This window comes from Planococcus citri, chromosome 4 (genome assembly GCF_950023065.1).
Source record: "Planococcus citri chromosome 4, ihPlaCitr1.1, whole genome shotgun sequence".
Classification (NCBI taxonomy): domain Eukaryota; kingdom Metazoa; phylum Arthropoda; class Insecta; order Hemiptera; family Pseudococcidae; genus Planococcus; species Planococcus citri.
This window is the reverse complement of record NC_088680.1, coordinates 40,822,876-40,842,773: the sequence shown is the minus strand read 5'-3', so window position 1 is coordinate 40,842,773 and position 19,898 is coordinate 40,822,876. Positions and strand designations below refer to the sequence as shown.

General features: G+C 35.1%; 5 protein-coding genes across 6 annotated transcripts in view; 3 read left to right on the top strand and 2 right to left on the bottom strand.

Moving 5' to 3' along the window:
• kcc (solute carrier family 12 member kcc) overlaps window positions 1-527 on the bottom strand; it is a 650,839-nt gene extending 650,312 nt beyond the window's left edge. Inside the window, exon 1 of the mRNA XM_065363358.1 lies at window positions 380-527. Coding sequence (XP_065219430.1) covers window positions 380-406 — 27 coding nt within the window. The 5' untranslated portion in view covers window positions 407-527. The remainder of the gene's footprint in view (window positions 1-379) is intronic.
• Window positions 528-713: 186 nt separating this feature from the next.
• On the top strand, window positions 714-8,643 carry LOC135845177 (glutamate receptor ionotropic, NMDA 1-like). Its single transcript, XM_065363642.1, has 4 exons — window positions 714-777; window positions 5,383-5,474; window positions 5,796-6,351; window positions 7,456-8,643. Exons 1-4 carry the CDS (start codon window positions 714-716, stop codon window positions 8,493-8,495), a joined length of 1,752 nt encoding a protein of 583 aa, XP_065219714.1. The 3' UTR covers window positions 8,496-8,643.
• Window positions 8,644-8,695: 52 nt separating this feature from the next.
• On the bottom strand, window positions 8,696-11,226 carry tamo (PUB and ZnF_RBZ domain-containing protein tamozhennic). Its single transcript, XM_065364936.1, has 5 exons — window positions 11,018-11,226; window positions 10,730-10,888; window positions 10,455-10,654; window positions 10,203-10,382; window positions 8,696-10,123 (listed from the first exon to the last, which is right to left on the bottom strand). Exons 2-5 carry the CDS (start codon window positions 10,854-10,856, stop codon window positions 9,158-9,160), a joined length of 1,473 nt encoding a protein of 490 aa, XP_065221008.1. The 5' UTR covers window positions 10,857-10,888; window positions 11,018-11,226; the 3' UTR covers window positions 8,696-9,157.
• Window positions 11,227-11,347: 121 nt separating this feature from the next.
• Window positions 11,348-12,692, top strand: LOC135846010 (large ribosomal subunit protein uL16). Of its 2 annotated transcripts, XM_065364937.1 has the most exons (6): window positions 11,348-11,490; window positions 11,586-11,614; window positions 11,767-11,899; window positions 11,978-12,150; window positions 12,239-12,401; window positions 12,481-12,692. In XM_065364937.1, the coding sequence occupies exons 2-6, from the start codon at window positions 11,592-11,594 to the stop codon at window positions 12,652-12,654; spliced, it is 666 nt and encodes a 221-aa protein (XP_065221009.1). In that variant the 5' UTR covers window positions 11,348-11,490; window positions 11,586-11,591; the 3' UTR covers window positions 12,655-12,692. The 2 variants fall into 2 exon arrangements, with proteins under 2 accessions (XP_065221009.1, XP_065221010.1); XM_065364938.1 differs by lacking the exon at window positions 11,348-11,490 and having other exon boundaries at window positions 11,564-11,614.
• Window positions 12,693-13,248: 556 nt separating this feature from the next.
• Window positions 13,249-19,595, top strand: LOC135846007 (leucine-rich PPR motif-containing protein, mitochondrial-like). Its single transcript, XM_065364935.1, has 22 exons — window positions 13,249-13,506; window positions 13,588-13,730; window positions 13,799-13,921; window positions 13,990-14,257; window positions 14,336-14,561; window positions 14,636-14,827; window positions 14,903-15,116; window positions 15,185-15,406; window positions 15,483-15,736; window positions 15,815-16,090; window positions 16,165-16,296; window positions 16,365-16,560; window positions 16,642-16,867; window positions 16,952-17,183; window positions 17,255-17,414; window positions 17,486-17,644; window positions 17,718-17,826; window positions 17,950-18,160; window positions 18,245-18,449; window positions 18,528-18,818; window positions 18,910-19,058; window positions 19,435-19,595. The coding sequence occupies exons 1-22, from the start codon at window positions 13,385-13,387 to the stop codon at window positions 19,504-19,506; spliced, it is 4,182 nt and encodes a 1,393-aa protein (XP_065221007.1). The 5' UTR covers window positions 13,249-13,384; the 3' UTR covers window positions 19,507-19,595.
• Window positions 19,596-19,898: the final 303 nt, after the last annotated feature.

The window sequence follows — 19,898 nt, the reverse complement described above, 5'->3', positions numbered from 1 at the left end:
TAAAAATATAGGTTGGCAACGTGAAATAGATGCATATGATTGGTGAAATGTTATCTCTCCAGTCTAACAACAAATCATGTGCTACCATTATTATCATTCACTGTGACGTGTGACCAACCGAAGTATTTAGCAGAAAACTTTTTTAGGGGTACCCGATATTTCTGTCCACCCTGTACATTGTACATCGTGAATTCGTGAATCACGTGAATGTGAATTCAAATGGAGACACACACACACCCGCGCGCCGCGCGCGCTCTCTCATGTAGGTAGGTAGAGGTACACACACTTACAAAGATACAAAAAAATAATACTAGTTATGCAGTGATACAAAAAATAATACGGTGTTACGTTTACGTTTAAAAAAGTAAAATGCACTCACGTTGTCGTCGGCGGCTTCTTGCATCATATGGGCAAAAAATTTCAACGCGGACAAGTTCGATCGAGAAATGAGAAATAAACACGGATGCAAATAGGTACAGTCGATAACTAATTCGAAGGCAATGACTATATCGAGTATATAACGCGAGTACCACTAGATTCAATTACTAGATAAAAAAACTAATCACCTGCAATAATTACACGTCGATAAAGATAAATACGATGAACGATAGCCAATTAGTTACATTCTAAACTTCACAAATTGAAAACCAAATTTCGCGTATAATCGAAATTCACATTACATTTCGATTTCGAATAGATAAATAACATAAACCATGCAGAATACGACCGGCAGCGGCAGCATGGATGCTAGTGACTTACTCGAACTCGAACTACGACGTAAGTATATAGTAAGTATAGATATACGATATTACGAAGAGCAACTACAGTACGAATGCAATGCAAATCAATTGCAAATACGAACAATTAAAATTATAAATAACTCACCTCAAAATTCAATTCGGTGTAAAAAAACTAACTGGCGAATGATTTCATTTCAAACCGAGAACCGAGCTCGTAAGTCGTAACAGTCATCGACAAACCGACAGGAACTACGAACTAGACAACTAGACAAAAAGAAAAGAAAAGGAAAAAGATTTGCGAGGCAAGTCTCGACTGTCGAGTAAAGAAAAGACGCTACGACCACCATATTTGATGGAAAAAACCGGAATAAGCTGCGCAGTACGCAATACGCACAGCACACTGGCGATCACAATCACACAAACCCTTTGTCAGTGTTTGTAATCTTCTTCTTCTACTTCTACTTCTACATTACATATTATATTTCTAGTTCTGCCTTTTTTTTGCACAACAATTTTGCATCTTTGAGAGTGAACTTATTTCAGTTTTCACGATTAAAATAGAAATACAAACGCGAAGCAAAATTCAAAACAGTAGAACAGGGATGAGGCCCGGCCCAGGACCACGACCCGAAACCCGAAAAAGCCCTGATTATTTCCTTGAAGCCCGAATGTCCAGGCACCAAAACCTTAAAAACTGTAACCTACAAAGCCCTGGCCCAAAGCCCGAAACCTTTTCCTCTGAAAACCAAGCCCTGAACGTGAGCCCCGAAACCCAAACTGTGATCAGGGCTTTTCAGGGCTTTTCGGGGCTTGTGTAAATTTTATAAATTACTGTTGTGATTATCGTTCTGTGCATCTCAAAATTTCAAAAGTCAAAAAAGATGATTCTCAACAAAAAATTACAAATTCAGCAAAAAGTTTAATATTTCAAGGGGTTTTTGGTGCATTATTTATAATATTCCGTAGGTAGTTCATTGTTCTTTGAAAAATGATACTTGAAAAATTTGGACAATAATTAAAAACTCCAAAATAAATTTAATTCTGATTTTTTAAAAAAAAATGTTCCATTCAAATAATTTTGAAAAAAGCAATCGGAATCTGCCCTTAAAATTTTTTTTTTTTCAACAGAAAATCAAATAAGATTTTACTTTATTCTTCATTGAAATTGCAATTGAGGACCTTCATGGAAGAGGAGCCTTCGTCAATTTTTTTCACTGACTTTTATAAGTTCAAAATGGACTTGAAAATTTTCTCTACAAGGCAACATTTTCGGTTGTCCAATTCGTTTTTTTTCCCATGGAAGAACAGTTCAATATCACCGAATATGGTGAAATTATTATAAAAAAATTTTAATACATTCAAAATATTGTTAATGAAAAAAAAAATAAAAAACCGTTCAAGGCCTCTTTTCCATGGAACCTCTCAATTTCAAGCCCCAAAAAGCCCCTAAAGCCCGAAACACTTCATTCAAGCCCTGGACACTGAGCCCTGAAACCCAAACCCAAAGTTTCCTGGACGCCAATCCAAGCCCAAGACCTAATAAATTTTTGATTGAAAGCCCAAGCCCCGAAACCCGGAACCCGAAAAAAAATCATTTGGGGCCTCATCCCTGCAGTAGAATAGTTAGGTATTCCTTATTCCTAGAAAAAGAAAATATCAAAATAATAATCACACTATCACTAGCACGAGCACTGAAAACAGTGAAAACTTTTTTGTCTTCAAAATCGAATCTACTTACGTCGCACAGTGGTCCGAAATGAAAAGTAGCGGCCAAAAATCGAATTTTAAAGAAAAATCCGTAAAATTTCGGATATGGTGGTTTTTTAGGTCGCTGAAGTCGATTTTGGCACTTATTTTACCCCTAACCTCAAAATGAGCCCTCGAAGGGGGGAGGGGGTGGTGCAAAATCGAATTTCAAAGCAAAATCCGTAAAATTTTGGATATGGGGGTTTTTTAGGTAGCTGAAGTCGATTTTGACATTTGCTTGTTCCCTAACCTCAAAATGAGCCCCCAAAAGGGGGAAGGGGGTGGTTCAAGACATCAAATTTCGATAAATGCGAAATGGGTATCGAAATATGTACTTTTTTCGGATCGCTATGGGATATGGGGTTTTTTTAGGTCGCTGAAGTCGATTTTGGCATTTATTTTACCCCTAACCTCAAAATGAGCCCTCAAAGGGGGGAGGGGGTGGTCCAAAACATGAAATTTTAAAAAATTCGCGATGGTATCGAAATATATTTTTTTTGGGTCGCCAAAGTCCATTTTAGTATTCATATTCCCGTAGTAATTTTTTATCTGAAAATGTTTTTAAAAAAATAGGAAAAACTGCATTTATGCAACTTTGCATAGCAATTTTTTCAAATGGGGCAGGTTGGGGCACCAAATTTTTCAAGGGTGTTTTTCTTTACATGTCATAGTACCCCAGGGATGTGATATTTCCCGCTGCTCTAGCTTGCGTTTTTTTTAAAAAGAACTTTTACCTCAAAAGTAGCAAAAAAAATGAGTTGTTTTGTAATGAGCATGGTAGAAACTAAAATATTTTTGAAAAAATGGAATCAACGATTTTTATATTCAAAAATGTCCATATTTTGATATAAACCCATAAAGTTTTGAAAAAAATTAAAATTGACACGTTTTTTAGCATTTTGAAGTTAGCAGTTTTTTTTGACTATTTTGAGGTACCTCAATTCATTCATTTCTGTAGGCAAGCAAAATAATGGAAAAGTGTTTGAAATCACAGAAAGGGACGTGGAATATAATGTAGAAAACCACTACATATTCGTAATCAACTTTTGAGACTTCTTCAATCTGAGGATTTTTTGAATTTTGGCCGCTACTTCTTTATTTTGGACCACTGTGCGTCGTTGCGTACATCAAAGCACGCCACTGCCGTTGATGAACAAGAGGTCTCCCCTCACCCTCTCCATTTGTCCACAACTCCACATCCTTATCAGTATATTTATCTACCTTTTTTTCACCACCAAATTCAATTCAACATTTTTATGCATAGTCTCAGTCTCATGTGTCTCATGTAATTTTGAAAATTGAAATGACAAATGCATGCAGAAGAAAATGAAACGAGATTGAGAATGATTAGAAATACAAATCCCATTCCTTTTCCATGAAATCATCGTCAACGTATTGTGTAATAGTTGCCATGATTGCCATGGATCTATAGGTTTAGGTATCATGTCAATTTCCTTTCAAAAAAAAAACAACAATCCAACAGAATCTGAGCTCGATCAGACGATCTTCATAATTTTTAACTTCTATTATGTGGGGTCTACTATTAAATATCTAAGTACCTACTTACTTGAATATTTACCCCAGAATTATTGGTAATAGAGTATTTTTGTTCATCATCCGTGATCGTGAACCATCTAAAATGCAAGTTGCGTTCCTTCCTACTTGCCCAATTTCTAATATCAAAACCACATTAGACACAATTCAAAATACAAAATTTCTGGACGAATCAAACATTTTTCTGAATCAAATCAATGTTTTTTGAGTTATTCATATTTTTTGTTTCGTTTTGTCCCATAAAAGAAAATTTTTCACAAACTCGCAAGCAGCAGCGTGACTTGAGATGTACATGTACAAGTTAGCGAAGCATTCATTTGGAATTAGATGATAGATGAGCATATTCTGCGTATTTGATAAATTCGCAGTAGGTACTTTAATTTTACCTAACGAAAAACAGTTCATTAGTTCATCACTGGAGAGCACAGGGGTAAGGTTGTTCACTAATTCTCATGAAAAATTGGATCTACTCAAAAGTACAAACATTTCAAAACAAACACCTTTTTTTAAAAACAAAGAAGTTGGAAAGTTACATAGGTAATGCCCGTACTTGAATTGGAAAAATTCAGAAAATTGCATGTTTAAAAGAAAACTTGAGATGAACAATGAACAAGGCGTCTCTGTCTTATTTTTCATTTTTTATTCAATTCGCACGAGCTTCGTTTTCAATTTTATATTGACACTAGGTGCTCCTTCTACACCACATTACTTTTTTTCATTTCTGAGTATCTAAAAATCAGCTTGCACAATCATATAAATTCGAGGATTATTTAATTCTTAGCTCATATCAAAAGTCATAATTTCAAAAAGTTTCTTCAACTAAATTATTTTTTCTTTTATAGGTGTTAAATATCTACATGTGTATGTAGTAAGTATTATGTACCTACTTAATTGAACGAGGATAAATTACAAGAATTGAAAATACCATCTCTACCTGTAGAAGAAAAAATACATTCGTCGAGATTGTCGAGAATATTCGACTTTTGATGGAAATTTATTTAAATTGGACCATTTTAAAGTTAAAATTTTTGATTGAATCAATTTTCTTCACATTCGTACCTACCACGCCTTAAATTTTTTTTCGTTTTTTTGTTTTTTTTTTGTTTAAAGTTTTGTATAAAAAAAAAGAATATCTAAATGGGTGTGGTCTCATTAACATGGAATAAAAGGAAAAAAAGTTGGAATTTTTTCCATCATTATTTTAAAATGAACCTCAGTGCGTTGACGGTTATAGTTTTTACACAAATATTTACGTTCAACTGTATATCGTTGAATTTCAATGTAACTCCGAGTAATAATGTCGATGAGTCGGTCATTTTCTCCATTTGTTCGATTGTTTTAGAAGAAGCAGAATGGAGTTACATGTCTATAGCTTCGTTTGATTTGCAAAAAATTGAGTTATCGGAAAATTTCATGAAGAATTTCCACAGTCAGGTAAAATACTGTCGGTATAAATAATTTATATGCCTATCCTATGGTGTAGTATACCTATACGTACTTATAAATCAATCTGCATTATGTGCAGTGATTGGTGATTCGGAAAACGGCATTTGTTTGAAACAGAAAATAAGTACATACCTACCTATACTTATTCGAAAATCGATGCTTGATTTACTTGAAATTTAATTGCATGTATCCTAATCTAGAACAAAGTGCTCTCAGGCTTATCATTAGCTTCATTCATGTCAGCAAATTAAAAATCACAATACTCACATAAGGTTTCCTTAATTTGGAAAAATTTTCTTTTCGTAACAGGTCAGTCCAGTCGTTTTATCAGAACGTAGCAAATCACAACCCTCCAGCGAAGCCACTCTACTGCTGGTCGGCGACGTACAACTGCTTTACGATTTCATCTCCGATAAAATACCGCTCTGGGTACCCGAAGTATTTTACGTCATTCTGTTTTCCGAATTTCCGTCGAATTACGAACAAATATTTAAATTTTTATGGAATAAGCATCATGTTAGCAACGTGATTATCATAGCGTTGAAAAATCTTCGCAAAGTGATATCGTATAATCAATTTTTTGGCTCCGTTATTATCGAAGAGACTGCTACTTTTACCTCCAATCCTATAAACAATGTTAGAAAAATAACTCGTCAGAAGATGTCAAACATGAATGGGTATCCTATACGAGTAGTCATGTTTCCTTCCAGACTAAAAGCGATACCACAACCTGATGGCACTTATAAGGGTTCAGATGGTATTATATTGCAGACATTGGCCAAGCACATGAATTTTACTCCGATTATCAGAGTTCCTAGAGATGGCCATAAATATGGTTGGAAAGAACAAAATGGAACGTTTACAGGTCAGATGTATATTTTTTCTCGCCCCCCCCCCCGCTCAAGAAATGCGTTCTTAATGATTTTGAAGTAGGCAAGCACTTAAGCAGTTGCATGTACTTTAGAGTGGATCGTGAAAAAAAAATATATTATTTCGAAAATGATCCCTCTATCCATATCTCTCCTGTAGGAACACCTCCACTCCTCCAGAGCTCCATTTTTTTGAATGACTTTCAACTCACTACACTGGATTTGGTCAAAATCTTACTACAATTTTTTTCGCGATCCACTCTAAACTTGAGTACTTATATTTGCACATTTCATTTGCCAGTAACTACTAAAAAAAAAAACTACCTAGCAAAAAATGAATTTTTTAAAAGCCATCTAATTATACGACAGTTTAGTATTACATCAGAAAATCAACAAAGGTTAGGGCTGGGAATCTACGTATTATAAGTACTTGATGTGATTACCTACCTAATACCTACTAAATATACCATTAAAAATTGAAGCATCTGCAATATACCTAGCTGTTAAAAAATTTACCTATCATCGGTAGTAAAAGTTATATTTATTTTTTTCAATTTTAATTTCCAACAGAACATCGAAATGACCTATTTTACAGAGCAAGAAGAAATTAAAATTTTAAAATGTGTACCTACCTCCCACCTATGTTAAAATTATTTCAAAATCAACAAATTGCATGCGCACAGTTGATGTTCTTATTTGCTAAGAAATAGGTAGAAAGCTATTAAAAAAAAAAAAAAAAAACATTTAGGAATGAAAACTTACATTACCTTGGATTCATTTTTTTCAATTTTCAATCGCTATTTTTGACTTGAGGCACAATTTTGCTACTTTGGGTTTCTTTAAATTTCTGCCAAATAGAATCAATAAGATGAAATGTGCTGACGAGTCAACATAGGTATAAAGCGATGTTCAACTACCAAGTACCTATCAACCTGCAAAGGTACATATAGGCGTGCCTACCTACATGTATGTAGATGCACGAATATTAACAAGCGCTATAAGAAGCTAATAGTTTACAATTACATGTGTACCTATGAATAAAAAATCCTATTCACTCCCAATCAGTTGCAAACTAATCACGATGACCTTTTATTCCATAGGAGCCATGGGAGAAATAGTAAGCAACCGTGCAGACATAGCTTTCAACGGTGTTTTCATCAAGAACTACCATACAGCTAACATTCAATTCACAATGCCGGTACATTTTGACCAAGTTTGCTTCGTCGCACCTAAATCAACAACTAAACCGCAATGGAAAAGCGTTTTCTTGGCGTTCGATACAACCATCTGGATAAGCCTATTAATTACTTACTGGATAACGTTGCTAGCTTGGTATACGATTAAAACCATAAATGAGAAACACTTCGACGGTACCTTGCTGGCGATAAATTTATACGCGATTCTATTAATGGTACCAGTTAACAAAGCAGCTCGTAAATTCTCTGAAAGAATAATGATGCTAATTATAATTCTATTCGGTTTCGTGGTAGCGAGTAGTTTCCAAGGATCGATGGTTCGATTCCTAGCGTACGAAACCTACGAACCAGACATTACAACGATCGAGGAATTAGCCGAATCCGAACTCAGCATAATGTCCGCCTCGTTGAACCTCAAAGAGCTCATAGAAACCGACGAGAATCCTATTATGTCTCGTTTGTTATCGAAATTTTCATGGGATGAGACGAAAGATATACTAGGCGAAATAGCATACCAAAGAAACGGCGCTTCGATCGGTCGTAAAAGCGATTTGGAAGAGAAAATAGCCACGTCGTATATTCAAAATAACCAAGCTCAATTGCACATCGTAGAAGAATGCCCGAGATCATATCATATCGCGTATTTAGTGCCGAAAAAATCCCCGTATATTGCGATTTTCAACGATATTATCAACTATTTCGTCGAAGCTGGAATTACCAGCAGTTGGTTCATACATTCGAAGCCATTTCGGCCTCTTTCCGATTACCATCACTCCGCTAAACAAGCTCATGTTGTTTTTACCGTAGAAAATGTTATTATTGCTTTCATAATACTCATCGTTGGTTTGACGTTGAGCTGCTTCGTGTTTATTGCTGAAGTTCTCTTATTCGCTTACCATGAAAAAAATGCTACGAATACGACTTTCTGGTCTCAACTTTGGTAATGGTACGAGTATATTACGCTTTGAAAGCGCGTTAGGGTGCAAATTCCGTACACGTCGTATTCTTGGTATTCTCATACACCTACTTCATCTACTGACATAGATGAGTTTAGTGCAAAATACGAGACGATTATAAAATGTAGATCTTATAATATGTTGTACCAATTGTACTTGTTCCTAATAATGAAGAATGAAAACGCAAGTAACTTTCAAACATTTACGTATAATCATTCAACACAATTTTACAAACATAGAGCGTATAAAATGCAACAAACAAACACCTTTATAGGTAATTAATGTTCCTTACGCAAAAACAATACTTATCGAATGGTTTCATTCATCATGATTTGTGTTTTTGTAGCTTCCCCTTTTTCAAGAGTATACCTCTAAATAATTTAGGAAAGTTTGATATCCAACACTGACATCACAGTCACGAAATTTCTACTATTCGAATACGACGGAAATCTCGAGATTCCCCAGTACTCGAATACAAAAAAAAAAATAATAATAATAACATTTTTCACTCAGCTCATTTACAAATAATAAATTACGAGAGAAACATAAATACGATATTTCAGATCTGAAATTAATCACATTAGTATTCATTTTTGTCAAAGTTAGGAACGACGGAATACTCATAAAACTCATAAATATAAACATAAACGCTAAACGTAATGACAACAACCGGATAGATCTTGTTCGCAAGCTGCACATTTCTTAACATTTTTATCATTTACCAAGGTACATCGTTGACATTCTTTTCCACCGCTAATGAGTGGCGTATCATTGGTGAAATTCTTACTTTTACCACACATTTCGCAAATATCCAATAGCTTGGTATTACTAAAAGTACAACTAGAGCAGCTCCACGGAAACATGTCCGAATTTCTGGAATACTTTTTACTGCTAACTTTAGAACTGCTTTTTTTCGACCTCGATCTCGGTCTAGATGGATCACCGTTGATTTTTTTTCTATCACTAACATAAGTAGAATCTACTTCATCGTACGGAATACCAGGTTCTGTCGGTGTGTTGAGGTTTAAAGTACTGAATGAGTCCTCGACGTTATTAGATTTGGATAACTTTCTACTACGATCGTTTTCAGGTTTAATTAAATATTCCATTGATTTTCTGTACTGGGTTCGGTCTTCGGATACTTTATCGAGTCTTTTCAAAGTATCATCTCCGTAAGATAAATTACTGTCGGTGGATAGGTAGCGGTCTCCGTATTTATGCGTATTATCCGAATTCCAGTGGTTTGATTTATAGGAACAGGTATCTGAGGGATCGTCTAAATCGATTAGTTTATCGGTTGGGACATAGTTGCAGTCTCCATTAGTGTATGGTAATTGTTCGGACGAACGATAAGGCACATTACTCGAGTAATAGTTACGGTAGCCGTTGGTGGGCATACAAGTAGGATTGTAACATTTCCGGCAACAGTTGCTTGCGTAGACGGGATACGGATATACGCATTCTGTACAATAATTCATCGGAGTACATTGTGATGAGAGTATACAACGAATTGCAGATTCAACGGAGCAAACGTACATTTCGCGAAACGTTAATATATCGTAATACGTGTATCTAGGCAGGTACTTGGACACTTCGCTGAAAATACTGAATAATACCTGGAAAATTTAAACATTCATCGGATATTTAGTTTCACAGGTTAGAGTAACGTTCAAAAATTTTCAAACAATTACGTACTTGGCATTCACACATTGCTACCAAAGCGTTTAATGATGTTTTAGTTAGATTATCGGCGTTCGGGGGCTCTCTAAGGATCATTTTACAACCATCGACGAGTTCATATCCCATAAGTTCTAATAAGGCTTCAGCGCCATATAAGTGTTTTTCGATATGATGTTTATAAAATCCAGAATACAGCTATAACGATTTAAAATAATTAATCGATGTGCGTAGGATTTCTAAACCTTTGACAAAATGCCCAATACTTACTCTAATTTCGCGATACTCGGTTCGCCAAGGTTCCGTACATAAATTACTAGCGTAAGTTGAAATAGCCAACCACGCTGAAGCTGCATCTGTAGCATTGAAATCTTCGGTTTGCTGAATACTGCGTTTCAGTATCTCGATAAACTTCGGGTGAGAGAATTTATCTTGATGAGGTACAAGACTGATGAATTCTTTAATATCATCTGTATTGAAATTTGAATAGAAGTTTACACTAGTGTATTTCGAATTCTTATCACATATATAAACGGAATACTAACTTTCCAACGATTCGCGTAGTTTGATTTTATTTGGCGACTTTCTTTCGTGTAAATAAGCGTCATGACTTTTGAAAATACTCAAGTGTAACTCTTTAATTCTACTTTGTAATATGTAATTGTTGGCCATTTTCTACTTCCATATCAATCAGATGCATACAGCTGAAACATCACAAGATTATTGAGTTAGTAAACAATTCGAACAACAAAGTAAACAACTTCATCAAATGCGTTGCTGTTTTATGTCTTGAAATGAGAATTTTGAATTCTCGAAATCGAATGAATACTTACGATAAAATGAGTGAAATATGAAACAGTCAATGTATGTTTACATTTTACATACGTTATTTCGTATACTAATTACTCATATTACGATCACCACTAACATTGATTAATCACGGTCAAGGTTAATTAATTATTCAAACAATTCACTTAATATCAAAAATTATCGAATAACTGCAATAGTTCAGTTTCAGTCAGTTCAGTCTTCAGTGATAACTGAAATTCCATAGGTTGATAAAAAATTAAAAACACCAACATCAGAAAACCACAGAGAAGAGAACAAAATTTTAAAAAAAATTTATTGAACACCCTGTGTTTCGAAAAAATAGGCAAAAACGAAAAGCATTTGGAAACAGCGAAGGCATTCAAAATCAAACACGTGTGACGGTGTGAGCCCGACCCGAATGCCTATTTTTCAATTTTTATTTTATCTTTTCTTTGCGTTTTCTTCGTGTTCGTGAACTCGAAGTTCGAACTAAAAGGTAAAAGAATTATTTTAAATTATTATTAATTAATTTTAGTAATTAAACTTATTTAAAATAGTTTTTCGAATTCGTTTTGTTCTATTGTATTGCAGTTAAAGATGGGGCGTCGTCCGGCTCGCTGGTAAGCTATCAAATTAATTTTCGTATGATTGAAAATACTGGGGATGGTGACACATCTAAACGTTGTGTTTTATTCTAATTCACGTTTGAGCGATCAAATTATGCTTAAAATTTGACCAGAATCATTCTATATTACGATGACTTTTGTTTCAGCTATCGCTACTGCAAAAACAAACCATATCCGAAATCACGGTTTTGCCGTGGTGTACCTGATTCTAAAATTCGTATCTTTGATTTAGGGAAAAAGAAAGCTAGAGTTGATGACTTCCCTCTATGCGTTCATCTGGTAAGTGTTTCGTTGTATTTCTCTATATTCTGTATAGTCCTGATACAAATGATCTAAAATCGTATGTTTTGTTATCAGGTGTCAGATGAATACGAGCAGTTATCATCCGAAGCATTGGAAGCTGGCCGTATCTGCGCTAATAAATATTTAGTTAAACATTGCGGTAAAGATCAATTCCATATTCGTATGCGATTACATCCTTTCCACGTTATCAGAATCAATAAAATGTTGTCCTGTGCCGGAGCTGATAGGTGAGAAAAGCTCTATTTAACAGTTTTCAGTAGTATCGATCTCATCAGTAGGTAATATAGGTACTAATCTCGATGATCGCTTGTCTAGATTGCAAACTGGTATGCGAGGAGCTTTCGGCAAACCACAAGGAACCGTTGCTAGAGTTCGAATTGGCCAAGCCATTATGAGCGTTCGTTCTTCTGATCGTTACCGAGCAGCCGTTATTGAAGCTTTGAGACGTGCCAAATTCAAGTTCCCTGGCCGTCAAAAAGTATGATTTCTCAGTATTTCGATTTGTAATCCTTAAACACTTGGAAGTTTTAATTCTGATTTTCCTGTTATGTTTGTAGATTTATGTCAGTAAAAAATTCGGATTTACAAAGTACGAACGTGATGAATACGAAAAACTAAAAGAAGAGGGAAAATTTGCTCCAGATGGATGTAACGTTCAGTTTAGATCGGACCACGGTCCTTTAGATAATTGGAGAAAAGTTCAAGCTGAATTGGCTGCCGCTTCCCAATAAACTGTTCAACTCGAAATAAATGGATGATTTTTTAATTATTTTGGTCTCCTTTGTGTGTTGTAATTATATTTTGATTCGGTTTGGAATATGAACGGGAGTAGGAGGGTAGATTTAATTGTAATCGTGGTTGTATGTGTATTATCACTGAGTTTTCCACTGAGATTGATCGAACTACGGTTATTAGGCGATGTTATGGAGTAGTAAATGATTCGGTATTACAGTACGGGATGAAATTGAGGAAAGGAAATGTTGGGAGTATATTTTCCGTTTTAATGATGCAATATTTTGGGACTAGTAGTAGGTTTCCGTTTAGGTCTCTCCCTTGAAAAATGGAGCACCTATCAGGCTATCACTTTCAATCTCCAGCCGCTTTTCCTGGCGAGGTATCAACTCTAAAACACAGAAATGATTGTGCTTTGATCATTTAAAAATATTAATCAATACTCATTGATAAATATGCATAATATGAAAGTTTGAAAGGTTGTAAAGAATAGATGTTGGTAAAGAATAAGGATCTTCGCTGTTTTCAGTGTTTTCAGAAGCACGCAGTGTGGCCACTTGACACACTTCATCTACATTATCACACAATGGACATGGAGTTGAATTATCAACTCCTTATCACCCCGGCATTAGGTCGCTAATAAAAGACGTACATTTTACAATTTGCTGCGGTTATGAGTGTGTAATATGTAAATAGAACTACAATTATTATCGAAAAATAAAAAAAAAAATGTCTAATATATTGCGTTTAGCCCTCAAATACTCCGTCAAGCGGTTTGGAATCAATTATTTGAAAGTGAACAATAATGCAGCCATCAGCCGAACTTCGCCATGCTTTAATCAATTGCTAAAGTAAGTTGTCGGCTTTTAACCTTAATTTAACCGTTGTATTATTTGTTGTATCTGTCAACGAGTACATTTCATAATTTTTAGCAACACGTTTTACACCGATGTTCCTTACTCATCTCACGCCGAAATCGAGAAACACATTGAAAAATTGGATCTAGATGCTCGTCGGAATGGACGAATTTCCTTACGAGAAGTGGAAAATGTTATCAAAGAAATCAAGTTGAATCGTAAGCGGTCAATTTTAATGCTCGTATTACTCTCCCGCCATCGTCTAATTATATCGATGTTTTTGCAGGATCTGCATCATCCTCTCAATCTGCTATGGTAATTCGTTGCTGCGGTAGTTTAATATCTGAAGAATCTCCTGAGAAGAGAACTGAGCTGGTGCAAGAAGTATGGAACACTTTGGAGAAGTTAGGTTGGTATTTTTGGGAAATGATGAAACACATTAGATAGGTGCTTCTCTAATGGATAATTTTTGTTCAGGAATTGACTTGGATATCAGCCATTATAATGCTTTGTTGAGAGTTTACCTTGAAAATGAATATCAGTGGGTTCCTTCCGAAATATTAGCTGAACTGGAGCAAAAAGGTCTCGAACCTAATAAAGTTACATATACACGTTTAATCAGTAGATATTGTCAACTTGCTGATATCGAAGGAGCTACTCGTATCTTGCAGTTTATGCGAGAAAAAGATATGAGTATTAACGAAGTCGTGTTCAACGCTTTGATATTAGGCCATTCAAGAGCCAAGTAAGGCAATACTCAATTCTTCTACCGCTTTCGTTGAATTTTTGTTATATTTATTACAATTAATCGGTAAAATTATAGTGATATGGGAAGCGCCGAAGAAATACTAAACATTATGAAACAAGCCGGCCAAAAACCATCGCCTGAAACTTACACATTATTAGCCTGCGGTTATGTTGCTCAAGGAAATATGAATAAGGTTGAATCCATTTTAGAAGACTGTGAAAGAAAAGATATTCCCTTGACTACGAAAGATCACATGGACATTGTTTACCATATGTGTTTGAAAGATCTCGATATCGATGAGGTAACCTTGGCTGAAAATTACTTAAAATACGTTGCGTTATTTTTTTCTTCAAAAGTTCCAATTATCTTACGTAGATGTTATCAAAAATTCGACGCAACACGTCGTATAATCAAGAATCCATCAACTGTATTTACAAATTGATTAGCGCCGGTAAAATAGAACACGCTTATAAAATTGTCAAAAGTATGGTCAGATCAACTCGTTCAGACGGTACTTTGTCTTCGACTGGTGGCTTTTTCGTCTCAGCCTTAGTGCGCAATGACAGAGTAAGTCGAAAAATTGTCATCTTCAACAATATCGCGTGTTAATTCGTATTACGAGTACTATTACTTTTCTTGCAGCCTAGTGAAGAAATAATCAAATATTGCGATAAATTGGTCGAAGAAAATTTGAACGTGCTAGCTTTAAATATAGCTATGGAAAACAGTTTGAGATATAAAAAAGAATCTTTAGCCTTCGAACTGTTTAGAGCGGCTAAGGAACGAAATGTGATTTTGAGGCCACATTACTTCTGGCCTCTTCTCGTAGCTCGTGGAGAAGCAAATGATTTAGATGGTGCGAGTATTGAACTTAATTCATGCCATGTGAAAATTCAATCTTTATAATTTTTTCTTCCTTTGCAGGTGTTTACAAAGTTCTTTCGTCTATAAATGCTGAATTTAACGTACCAATTAATACGGAAACGGTTCGTGAATATGTCGTTCCGTTCGCACTTAAGCAGAACATCGACATTTCTACTTTGATGCACGATTTGAAATCATGCGGTGTTTCTACTTCAGCTGCTGTTAGTTCCGTTGTTATCAAATTAGTAACAGCTGGCCGTATCCGAGAAGCCGCCGAGATTGGTTGGTTCTGAGATTACATTTCTTTTTCTTCGAAACTAAAACTATGTACTAATAACGATTTTATTGTTTTTTCTAGCATCATCTTACACAGTAACCTACAGCGTTTTTTTGATTGGAAAACCGCTGGTGAATAGTTACCTTAAAACTTTGGACGCTGATTCGTTTACCACTCTTCTCAAGCAAATTGCTGCCGGTATTCAATGGAAAGGCGATGAGGAAGAGACAGAAGTACCCGAGTATCGCGAAACTGTTGGAAAATTGGTTCTCGACGTTGTTAAACAGTTGAAAACTGAACATGAATGTAAAATTAAAGTAGAAGAAATTTTAAGAGTGAGTTGCTCTGCCATCTAGTTGTGTTGTGTGTTTTGTAATTGTGTTGTATAATCTCGTATATTCTTTCTTCGACAGTTTTTGCAAGAGAAAGGTGTTGGACTCAGTAGTAGAACGGCCGAAGAAATACAGACACAATTACGAAATGAATTAACTCAAGAAATATCCACCTTATTGGAAAAATTGACCGCAGTAGAATTAACTGCCGCTGAACCCGCAACTGCCGCTGAATTCACAACTTCCGCTGAGTTCGCAACTTCCGCTGAATCCGCAACTTCCGATGAATTCACAACTTCCGCTGAATCCACAATCACCAGTACTGACAGAAATACGAGATTTTCACTTAGAAATATAGTATGTTCGAATTTGAAAAAATGTAATGTGAATCGTGTAAACTAGAAAAATAAAGCTTGTTTCTTCTTTCACAGAGTGACGACTCGGCGATCCGTATGTACGAAAATGCAAAAGCCAAAGGCGAAGTATCAAAATCTCTTCAAAAGAAACTATTCAACATATATGGCCGGAAATACGAATTGGAAAAGCTGTTGGAATTGAAAGAAGTCTGTATTTTGCGCCAGAATCGCGAATATTCTTATTCGATCGTCGAATAATCTGTTTGAATTTGCAGGAAATGGAAAAGGATAATTTCGTTTTAACGAACGGCATGTACACCTATATCATCGACTCGTACGTTGAACATGAAAAGCTGGACGATGCTTGGCAAACATTCCAGTCGCGTTGCGAAAACGAACCAGATTTCGTGTTAAATCCGTTGAAAATGCTCAAATTTGCACTTTTAGCAGTGAAAAATGAACAATATGATAGTAAGTTAGCGTTTATCTGAACCTTTCATCGTTATTTTAAAAATTGTAACATGTTTTCTGTTTTTTTTTTCTTTTCTTCAGAGGCTCACGAAGTATTGAGTAAAAAGGCTTTGATTGACGAAAATGCCCAGACTTCTGAAAACTCGCGTTCTATGACCAATTCTCGGAGTTGGCGTATACTGAATCATTTTGCTGAAAAAGGCGATGTGGAGAAGGTGAAACAGTATTTCGATTTGATTGTTAACAACGGATACTGTACAGTTAACAACATTCTGCTAGGACCATTGATCAAAGTACATCTTGTAAAGTAAGAATAATTTTTTGAAAGTATTTCATTTGATTAAAATTTGCTTAATTTCTGATGATGGCATTAAATTAATGTATTCTGTAGTAATGACTTGGAAGGCGCTTTAAACGAATTCGAAAATTGTTGCACCAAGTATCGTGTTACTCCATTCAAAGCAGAACTATCCAAACGGTGTATTGAAGCTGAAAATGCCAGCAGCTTACAGCGTATTACTGATCTCAGTACGGAGATTCACGGCGAAATTAATTCTCTTTACGATTTAATGCTTTCGTTCTTAGAATGTGGCAGATTGAAACAAGCTAAGCAAATCCTAGAAGTGAGCAGTTATTTTCTATTAAGTACAATGATAACTTTTAGACGTGGTTTTAAAAACGAACCAAATTTCAGACGCCTGGTGTTCCTGTGCGACAAGATCGGTTACATGTTGCATGTCAAAAGTATCAGAACAGCGGATCTATCGAACACTTGGAAAATTTACTCGCTGTCACGAAAAATATCGGATCGATCGATCGATCCGACTTGTACTATAATCTTTTACTCGCTTACGGTAATATTCATTCGATTGATGGGCAAAGTCTTCGTATGTATTTACAGTTGTCTAATTTTTCGTTCTTGCAGATAAAGCTGATGAACCTCAAAAAGCAATGTCTCTTTGGTTGCAATTGCAAGAAGAAGATAGGGTGCCGACCGATACGTTTTTGGCATTATTGGCTGAAATTTTACAAAGGCACAACATGCCAGTTTCATTCGATGTTCCAACCGTAGATAAATCTGCTCGTAAGCTTGACCCTGAGTATTAATTTTCCCTGTGTAATCAGTCGTTTAATTTGTATCGTCGTGTGATCTTCAGCACTTGTACAACGGACTGACGGTAGTGTTGAAATGAGTCAAGTTTCCAGGACTTTCAGAAAATTACTGAACGACAATAAGATTGACGAAGCAGTAACATTCAAAAATAGGTGATCTAAATGTTCATTTTCTGTTCTACTTTTGTTCATTTTCAAATTTCAATCGTTCCTTTCGTTCATCTGTAAAGGTAACTCGGAAAAACGAATAATGATTTTCCCATTTTATTTCCGTAGAAAATTACGAGAATTAAACGATGCCGATCTGTCTCTTTTATCGGAAGCGTTACTTAAACACGGAAGATACGATGAAGCAAAAGAGGTGTACGAAGAATTACAAATGCGAGGTGTTTTACCGATGCCCAGAGTATTAAAATACTTTTCAATCAACGCCATGATGAAAGGCGATATTGAATTATTGGAAAACATTAAATCCAGAATTACCGAAGTAAGTGTGTATCTGCGTTTTGATAATGAAACTGCAAACTTTTCGAATTGAAATACCACGTTTATTAAATTTACTCATTTCTAGGATAAAATGCACGTTTATCTCGAAATTGATAACCGATTAGGTAAAGCTTACATGGAATCAGGACGTGCTGAAGAGTATCTGAATACGATGGAGAAAGAATTGGACTCTATTAATTCTCCAGTAGAAATGGAATCATACGTAAATTGTTTCCCCATTGAAACGTTCTTATCGTTATTGCTACAATCCACAACATTTTTACCTCAAGGTACCTTCTCTACCCTATTGACGCTATATTACTATTTTAAGAATGCGACTAGTTCGTGACATTTTTCGGTGATTTTAGTGGAAAGAATAGCGAATAAATGTCTGGAGAAAGATAGTCAAAACGTAACGCCCATCAGTGCTCTATGGATGTATCATTTAAACAGTAAGAATTACGGTGAAGCTGAGAAACTATGGTCTAATTATTTGCAAAACTCTCCGCAACCCATTCAGTTCAAAGCTTTATGTAATCGTGCCGCAAAAGAAGGAGATGTAGAAACTCTACAAGCACTGAAAGGTTTTATCGAACGCAAAGTTAAAACTAGTCCTAAAACATTGGGAATTATTTACGGTTCCTTGATTAAAGTGTTGGGTAATTATCTCTTGATATTGTCGCTGTCATTCAGTCAATACTTCAATTTTGAGAGAAATTTATGATCATTTTTTTTTTTTGGTTTTTTCAGTTTCTCAAGATAAAGTATCCGATGCTGTGCAAGTCTTGGAAGAAGCTTCTTCGAAAATTGAAGTAGAAAATATCATGAGAAATGCTTTAGAAACTTTAAAAGCAGCTTGTATATCCAGAAATATTCCGTTCAACTACGCAATACCTGCAGTAAGTATTATTATAAGTTGTAAATTCAGAGTTCGGAAAAAAAAATTTTAGAAGAAAAAAACGAAAACGCGTTTTCTTGTTTAAAACACGTATTATAATGATAGAAAAGTGCGGATATTTAAAACATGTTTTAAACTATTTTGAACATGTTTGAAATACAAAATAACAGGTTTAAAACGAAAAAACTGAAAATTTTCTATTTTTATCTCTTTTTTTTCATAAAATTTTTCAAATTGGTACAAACAAAAACTGACTGAAAAATTTGAAAAAGAGGTGATTTTTATGCTAAAAAACACGTTTTAAACATCCGAACTCTGGTTATAATGCATCTAATTACTATTGAAAATAGTGAATTGAATCAAAATTATCTTTCTAGTTTCAGCAGACGTCGAGAAATGAGCGCAGACCTAGAAATGAGAACAATGCTGCTGACAGTGATTTGGATTAGTTATCGAAATTCTAGATTTAATTTTGTAATGTACCTAGTTAGATAGATGTTTGTACAAAGTCGTTAAAATAAAGTTGTATTTTTTTCAACGTTTCATGTTCTCAGTTCTGTATTTTTTAATAAGCTGGATTGAAAAAATTTTGAAATACCTACAATTATTATTTAATCGCTTAGTTGGATATGAAAATAATTTCATCCTCGCGTTTTCGAAAGCAACGTTGAATAATTTTTATTAATTCTTTAAATTAGTTAGTTGATCTCAATCTTGATGATGGGAAATTAAACGCCTTGGGGGTTCTGGTGTTGAAAATTCACAATCCAAAATGCCCCAACTTTGGTACGCTATTTTTAAAAAAAATCGTTGTCTACTTTACCAGTTCATACTAATACTT